Source organism: Lolium rigidum, chromosome 2 (genome assembly GCF_022539505.1).
Source record: "Lolium rigidum isolate FL_2022 chromosome 2, APGP_CSIRO_Lrig_0.1, whole genome shotgun sequence".
In the NCBI taxonomy this organism is placed as follows: domain Eukaryota; kingdom Viridiplantae; phylum Streptophyta; class Magnoliopsida; order Poales; family Poaceae; genus Lolium; species Lolium rigidum.
The window spans coordinates 2,180,372-2,189,096 of NC_061509.1; the positions used below are offsets into that span (position 1 = coordinate 2,180,372).

The following is an 8,725-nucleotide window of genomic DNA, read 5'->3' on the forward strand; positions in this document are numbered from 1 at the left end:
ACTGGGCACTCAAGATTTTCGTGGTGGCCGTCATGGCATTCTTCGCTAGCAAGTAGCAACAACACTGGCCTGCCTAGGCAGTCACAGACGCAGTAGCACGTGAAATTCGAGGTGTATGTGTGCGACTACATCAAAATCCATGCCTGATGGCTGATTCCTCCTTTATAATTTGGATTCACTTGTCCTTTCAATGCAGAGGATATATGCATGGGAGGTTTCTTTCAGATCGCACAACATATACTTCTGATGTTGTTCAATTTAAACTGATCCACCATTTTAGTTTGACCTCTGAAAAATACATGCTATGCAATCTATATAAATTATTAGCTGCAACCAGATGTTTGAAAGGATGAGTTAGAAACTTATTCATTTTCTTCTTATTCATTAGGAAGCAAATTAATTATAATATCTGAACCATAGCGTGTGAATATCTAATATTATTATTGCATTTGGTAAGCCACTTGGAGTAGTTCTTTCATTTTCTTCTGCATGATCCATTTTACATACTTATCATATAACCCTGCTCAATTCTCTCTGAAAGTTTATTCACACACTGTTACATCATTAATTTCCATGATATCTAGCTTTCTCGGAGTGTATAATATGTACAGAATTGCAGATTCAGGGCGTGCAATCTTGTGGCAATTAATTATGTTTATGTTTGATCAAATAAAAAGCATCACAAACTAAGGAATCTTTGATATAACTATGATGGTGTTCTATATTTTTCATTAGAAAAAGATTACCAAAGCAATGGAGAAAGAAGAAGTCACATGATCCAGGCTATTGTAAGGCCATATAAGGGTAGGGTGTGAATTGGGCACATAGTGCAAGGCCTGGTCCTTGTCGTGCATTATAATATCTCGGGCTGGATATATCACTTGTGAAATCACCAACAATTAGCAATCCAAGGTCGTTACATATGGGTAAACTGTAATGGACATCAGTATCTGAGTGTGGAGCTTCATTACCTGCTTGGCTGGTAATACTTCTGTGCATGTCTTCTGCACAATCATATGTTTGTACATTTGAAATCCTTTCAGGTTGAATAGACAACAGAGTAGCAAGCCAGAAATAGCAATGATAGTGGCGGACGCTGTCATCCTGGAACATGCCACTGGACACTACCTATGATATCTCTTATTTGTTTTACTATTGATTTAGTTAATGTGCCATTAGCATTATTTAATTGGAGGCAAAGGAGAAATATTATGTTTGAAAACTGATAGTCTAATAATATTTATCCAACTTGTTGTATTTATTGATTATAAACCATCATATATTTCAGACTGAGATCTCGCCTTGAAATTTTATTGTACTCCTAAACTTTCATTGTTTAGGTGGCACAAGTAATAGTGAACAACGTGTCTCTGGGAAAAAAACTTATAAATCATCCTTTTGGATGTTTGCTTTCTCTTAGGTCTTTATGTGGCCACGGGTGATGATTACCATGTCTACGCACTTTTCCTAGATACACTTCACTTTCCTCAATGTAAGAGCATATATATATGTGTTGTTTTGGACATTTTTCATTCTCTGCATGTCCGTTCAGATGTAGAATCACGATTCTTCATTCTTAGTTCATTGATAAATTTCAGAGCTATCACCTCCCTCTTAGTATGGCGTGAATTTTCTGCATTTCAGGTTCTTAAGTTCTCCTTGCTAGGAGCTTGCATGCTCTGCTCAGGAACAGTTATTTTGATTTCACTTGTACATATCGTTCAAGACAGGTATACTTACTCGGCTATTAATTTTATTCTCTTTGTGCAAAACGTTTATTCGGGCAACAAGGGGGTGAAACTAAAAATGCAAAAGAGAGTTTGATTGCTTATCAAGTATAGTATCCCTCATTAATGATTATGTTTTCCCTATATCCCTTTCTGTTTGTTGTTGCCTATGTATCTATACCAAGGAAATTTGCTGAGCTGTAGCAGGTTTATTTTTAGTTCCCCTTGCATGCGGACCATCCTAATCGGTAAGTATGATAGAATGCATCAACACATAATTGCTATTTTTTACAGATTTTCCACGATATCTCACATGTTGCATTATATTCTTTGTTTTGGTATTTAGAATAAATTTATCTAGATTGATTAAGCTTCACAGTACTGGAACAATGATATGGTGGTATCACTTTTCATTTGAATGAATACACAATTGGCGTTGTTTTATTTAGTTCCTTCTTTGATTATTGTCTATTTTTTTTTCCTTCTATAGCAGTTGTTGATGTGCATTAAGGGGTAAGCCAATTCCTTCTATCGATTCATCATGGTATTGCTCCTCAAATGGTTATTCTAAATTAGTGGCCAGTTCTTTAGTTGTGATTTTGCAATGCATTTATAGTTGCTGTTGTCTATTGTGATTCTCTAGGATCTTTTCTGGTAAATTTGCTTGGTCAATTCCATTGTAGACTTATAAGAACATTTCAGGTTTCGGGGACTGCATCTTCAATATAGTTACAAAAATTTAGAAAGTCCTTTAAAGGATGTTCCCTTTCTGTAATAAAACTTGAGTTTGTATAACAAGTTGGTATGATATTACAAAACTAGCGATCTGGGACTATTCATGATTTACATCTCAAAGAAAGAAATGAAGTGAAATAGCGAGTTTGTTGATGTAAAAAAATGAATATCGATCTGTTTGTATATATGTTACTTTCTTGCTTCATATTGTTTTGTCAACTCATTGAAAATCTGTATAATCATTTGTTTTGCTTAGTGACATGGCCACTACTTGCATTATTTTCTCATGTTTCGATCTATGTACTAAATTTTCGAGCAAATGTCCCAGCTATTTTCAGACATTGTGTTGATTGTTCAGACAGTTTACCTAACATTGTTACAATTGTCTCCATTTTCTTTACTAAGGACGGGCGCAGCAACGCGCGCCTTGATGGTCTAGTATACTAGTATGATAAAGCGTTTTTTAATCTAAAAATTAAAGAATTTGTGTGAATATCTCAGCATTATAACGTCAAATTTAACTTGGTAAACGAACTATTGAGGATTTTTTGGGTTAGGGATAATCCTCTTCAATTTTCTTAGGCCTTAGAATACAAGGAGCTTTAACGGTAAAGTTGTCTTTTTGCCCTGTATACCCTAAACTAACAAATTTTTTTTTGGATATGAACTGAAAGATTTGCACCACCATAAAACCACCCCGGCCTGTAACAAAAAATCCGTAGGCATAGAATTATTGTTTTTATGGTCTTAGACCTTGAAAAACAACGAGAACCTCCAAACGCCTATGTGATACACAGAATTAGACAATACAATTGTATCATTTAGACACAACAATTTAGATGTTCTATCGAAAAAAGAAACACAATTCGAGAAGCAGCTAATTAACTAGCAAGTCGTGGTACTATATGCGTGAGCTATATTGCAAGCCTCTTTCTCATTTCAGCAAGTATCGATGGAGACCTCGCTAGCAACTCCATGAAACCTTCGGTGAGCGCAACCTTCTTGAAATTTTCGCCATCCACCACGTAGTCGATGCACTTTGTTTTGAGCTCCGGGCAGTTGTATGTCTCGGCACAGTCCAACACGCCGGCGACCGTGCCCACCGACACCTTGTCCAGCATCCGTTTTGCGCACAAAAGCTTCAGCCGGTCCAGCCCGTATTTGTCAGCGGCGGCAAGAAGAGACCGGATGGCCTTGTCATCGTCAAGTGCTGTGGGTAGGTCGTCCGTGTAAATAAATCGGAGCATCGCCTTGAACGTGTCGGTGTCCATGTCGGGCACCGTGATGATGTGCGCGTTGGCCTCTAACAACTGGCCGCAGAGCGCCGCCTCGAAAGCAGGCGAGCGGGCGGCGATGATAGCACGGTGGGCTCGCATCGGCGGCGCCTGCCCACCGTGGCCGTCGTCCGTGACGAAAGACACGTCTGTCAAGGCGGCGGAGTCCAGCATGCGGCAGAGGTGGTCTGCCATGTCCGAGGGCGGCACGGCGATCGTCCTCTTCCTCGTGAGCCACGGCAGCTGCGGCACATCGGCCATGGAGTGGATGGACACGGGCTCGCCACTGCCATCGTCTTCTACGACCACGACCGCCCACATGATCCTGAGGTGGCTACTCGTGGCGGCCGCCAAGGCGAGATCGCTCTGGTGGAGGAACCGAGGGAAGCCCCACAGCGGGAAGTCGCCGTCGTCGGTCGGGAGGTTGAAGACGTGAACGGTCCAGCGGCGCATCAGCTCGTTCTCGTAGTCGATGAAGAAGGCGGCTTCGAAGACGGCCGTGACGTTCTGGGCTTCGCTCATGAGCTCGAGGTACACCGACGCGAAGTCGCCGTCGTTCGGGAAGCAGGTCACCCTCCAGTCGTGCCCTCCGGCCGAGACCACGTCGGAGAAGACGGCGTAGTCGTCGGGGAGGCTGCTGGTCAACTGGTAGTCGAACTCGACGAGACCAGCTGGCAGTGAGCGCACGTGACGGTCGATGAGGCCGGGTGTGAAAGAGTACGCCAGCTGGGGAATGGAAGACACTCGATCTCGCGCAGGCATGGACCCGATCGAAGAAACACCAGCTGGTTGGTATGTATCTTTTTTTTTTGCTTCCCTCTGTTTCACACCGTGCATCTCGTGTGTGTCCGACGAAAAATAAGGGGATCCTGCTCCATCCCATCACCAGCTGGCAGTACCTGATCTTGCTTCAAGGCCTAGGCTGCCCTCTGCCTTGTGGATTCCATCGCAACGGCACCCGAGCGGAGGAGCTGGGTGCTCTATGCTATTCATCAACAATCTAGCCAATTCTATCTTCGAAATGTACCTTAATCCAACATCTGGAACATCCACATAGTTGCAGACCTCTATCACGTCGGACATGTGCTCCGGTTCACAGCCGGCCTTGGCAGCACCTGCTCTGTACGCCGCCAGTACAGCCACAGGCATCTCCACCAGGTGCCGCTTCAAGAACTCCGATTCCCACAGGATGTTTGGATGTTTGCTTTCTCTTAGGTCTTTATGTGGCCACGGGTGATGATTACCATGTCTACGCACTTTTCCTAGATACACTTCACTTTCCTCAATGTAAGAGCATATATATATGTGTTGTTTTGGACATTTTTCATTCTCTGCATGTCCGTTCAGATGTAGAATCACGATTCTTCATTCTTAGTTCATTGATAAATTTCAGAGCTATCACCTCCCTCTTAGTATGGCGTGAATTTTCTGCATTTCAGGTTCTTAAGTTCTCCTTGCTAGGAGCTTGCATGCTCTGCTCAGGAACAGTTATTTTGATTTCACTTGTACATATCGTTCAAGACAGGTATACTTACTCGGCTATTAATTTTATTCTCTTTGTGCAAAACGTTTATTCGGGCAACAAGGGGGTGAAACTAAAAATGCAAAAGAGAGTTTGATTGCTTATCAAGTATAGTATCCCTCATTAATGATTATGTTTTCCCTATATCCCTTTCTGTTTGTTGTTGCCTATGTATCTATACCAAGGAAATTTGCTGAGCTGTAGCAGGTTTATTTTTAGTTCCCCTTGCATGCGGACCATCCTAATCGGTAAGTATGATAGAATGCATCAACACATAATTGCTATTTTTTACAGATTTTCCACGATATCTCACATGTTGCATTATATTCTTTGTTTTGGTATTTAGAATAAATTTATCTAGATTGATTAAGCTTCACAGTACTGGAACAATGATATGGTGGTATCACTTTTCATTTGAATGAATACACAATTGGCGTTGTTTTATTTAGTTCCTTCTTTGATTATTGTCTATTTTTTTTTCCTTCTATAGCAGTTGTTGATGTGCATTAAGGGGTAAGCCAATTCCTTCTATCGATTCATCATGGTATTGCTCCTCAAATGGTTATTCTAAATTAGTGGCCAGTTCTTTAGTTGTGATTTTGCAATGCATTTATAGTTGCTGTTGTCTATTGTGATTCTCTAGGATCTTTTCTGGTAAATTTGCTTGGTCAATTCCATTGTAGACTTATAAGAACATTTCAGGTTTCGGGGACTGCATCTTCAATATAGTTACAAAAATTTAGAAAGTCCTTTAAAGGATGTTCCCTTTCTGTAATAAAACTTGAGTTTGTATAACAAGTTGGTATGATATTACAAAACTAGCGATCTGGGACTATTCATGATTTACATCTCAAAGAAAGAAATGAAGTGAAATAGCGAGTTTGTTGATGTAAAAAAATGAATATCGATCTGTTTGTATATATGTTACTTTCTTGCTTCATATTGTTTTGTCAACTCATTGAAAATCTGTATAATCATTTGTTTTGCTTAGTGACATGGCCACTACTTGCATTATTTTCTCATGTTTCGATCTATGTACTAAATTTTCGAGCAAATGTCCCAGCTATTTTCAGACATTGTGTTGATTGTTCAGACAGTTTACCTAACATTGTTACAATTGTCTCCATTTTCTTTACTAAGGACGGGCGCAGCAACGCGCGCCTTGATGGTCTAGTATACTAGTATGATAAAGCGTTTTTTAATCTAAAAATTAAAGAATTTGTGTGAATATCTCAGCATTATAACGTCAAATTTAACTTGGTAAACGAACTATTGAGGATTTTTTGGGTTAGGGATAATCCTCTTCAATTTTCTTAGGCCTTAGAATACAAGGAGCTTTAACGGTAAAGTTGTCTTTTTGCCCTGTATACCCTAAACTAACAATTTTTTTTTTGGATATGAACTGAAAGATTTGCACCACCATAAAACCACCCCGGCCTGTAACAAAAAATCCGTAGGCATAGAATTATTGTTTTTATGGTCTTAGACCTTGAAAAACAACGAGAACCTCCAAACGCCTATGTGATACACAGAATTAGACAATACAATTGTATCATTTAGACACAACAATTTAGATGTTCTATCGAAAAAAGAAACACAATTCGAGAAGCAGCTAATTAACTAGCAAGTCGTGGTACTATATGCGTGAGCTATACTGCAAGCCTGTTTCTCATTTCAGCAAGTATCGATGGAGACCTCGCTAGCAACTCCATGAAACCTTGGGTGAGCGCAACCTTCTTGAAATTTTCGCCATCCACCACGTAGTCGATGCACTTTGTTTTAAGCTCCGGGCAGTTGTATGTCTCGGCACAGTCCAACACGCCGGCGACCGTGCCCACCGACACCTTGTCGAGCATCCGTTTTGCGCACAAAAGCTTCAGCCGGTCGAGCCCGTATTTGTCAGCGGCGGCAAGAAGAGACCGGATGGCCTTGTCATCGTCAAGTCCCGTGGGTAGGTCGTCCGTGTAAATAAATCGGAGCATCGCTTTGAACGTGTCGGTGTCCATGTCGGGCACCGTGATGATGTGCGCGTTGGTCTCTAACAACTGGCCGCAGAGCGCCGCCTCGAAAGCAGGCGAGCGGGCGGCGATGATAGCACGGTGGGCTCGCATCGGCGGCGCCTGCCCACCGTGGCCGTCGTCCGTGACGAAAGACACGTCTGTCAAGGCGGCGGAGTCCAGCATGCGGCAGAGGTGGTCTGCCATGTCCGAGGGCGGCACGGCGATCGTCCTCTTCCTCGTGAGCCACGGCAGCTGCGGCACATCGGCCATGGAGTGGATGGACACGGGCTCGCCACTGCCATCGTCTTCTACGACCACGACCGCCCACATGATCCTGAGGTGGCTACTCGTGGCGGCCGCCAAGGCGAGGTCGCTCTGGTGGAGGAACCGAGGGAAGCCCCACAGCGGGAAGTCGCCGTCGTCGGTCGGGAGGTTGAAGACGTGAACGGTCCAGCGGCGCATCAGCTCGTTCTCGTAGTCGACGAAGAAGGCGGCTTCGAAGACGGCCGTGACGTTCTGGGCTTCGCTCATGAGCTCGAGGTACACCGACGCGAAGTCGCCGTCGTTCGGGAAGCAGGTCACCCTCCAGTCGTGCCCTCCGGCCGAGACCACGTCGGAGAAGACGGCGTAGTCGTCGGGGAGGCTGCTGGTCAACTGGTAGTCGAACTCGACGAGACCGGACATGGCCGACGTCATGGTATGATTGATCGATGATACGTACGTGCGCAGCGGCGGATTGCGTTTTTCGTTTCGGATCAGTAAAAGAGGGATCGAGACTCGATATATCGCGAGGGCTCCGGCCTTTGGCGTCGTCGGCGCATACTAATATAGGCAACGATCAAGTACTGTCTGTATCGTATCGAAGTACTGTCCGTATCGATTACAGAGAAGTCCAAATTAGTTAGATTTAGGCACCCTTCGACCTGGAAACATTAGAGTTCTTGGGTGGGGTTCTTCTTTTTTTTTTTAGGGGAAAACCTTCCGGCTAGCTTATATTGAATCTCAAATATCGTTACATCCTTTATGAGTGCTGGTAGTAAGAAACTAGGAGGATCATTGTCTCAAAAGTGGCCAACACGATTAAAAAGATATGCCTAGCTAACTCATGAGCAGCTACATTTGCCTCTCTATTACAATATTTGAAAAGAATCTCTTTAAATCTTGAGGCCACACCACTCTACAATCATCAAAAATCACTGCTGAAGAGTGAAGAAGTCACCGAAAAAGCCTCGTTTGACATCGTCTCAATATATAACCTGAATATTGTGTAATTGTATGACAAACGTGTTCCCATCGAGATGTCTTGGACACGGTCATTGACATTTGGGGGGCTTGGATGGAAGCTCGCGGTAGGCAACCGAGAGATGTAGTTTAGGGTTTTCTTTCTCCCCAACACACGCCATCCTTGGCTGTTCTGGGGACATGGTGGCTTCATCTCTGTAATGGACTTGGTCCTTTTTCCCCTCG

The 8,725-nt window shown here is 43.2% G+C and overlaps 2 protein-coding genes and 1 long non-coding RNA gene across 3 annotated transcripts; 1 reads left to right on the forward strand and 2 right to left on the reverse strand.

Moving 5' to 3' along the window:
• Nucleotides 1-667: 667 nt before the first annotated feature.
• LOC124685843 lies at nucleotides 668-2,656 on the forward strand. The gene is made up of 3 exons (XR_006997627.1): nucleotides 668-1,492; nucleotides 1,645-1,730; nucleotides 2,218-2,656. It is a non-coding gene; the product is annotated as an uncharacterized LOC124685843 (long non-coding RNA).
• Nucleotides 2,657-3,376: 720 nt separating this feature from the next.
• Nucleotides 3,377-4,498, reverse strand: LOC124685813 (BTB/POZ and MATH domain-containing protein 1-like). Its single transcript, XM_047219847.1, has one exon. It carries the CDS (start codon nucleotides 4,496-4,498, stop codon nucleotides 3,377-3,379), a length of 1,122 nt encoding a protein of 373 aa, XP_047075803.1.
• Nucleotides 4,499-6,907: 2,409 nt separating this feature from the next.
• LOC124685814 (BTB/POZ and MATH domain-containing protein 1-like) lies at nucleotides 6,908-7,954 on the reverse strand. Its single transcript, XM_047219849.1, has one exon. It carries the CDS (start codon nucleotides 7,952-7,954, stop codon nucleotides 6,908-6,910), a length of 1,047 nt encoding a protein of 348 aa, XP_047075805.1.
• Nucleotides 7,955-8,725: the final 771 nt, after the last annotated feature.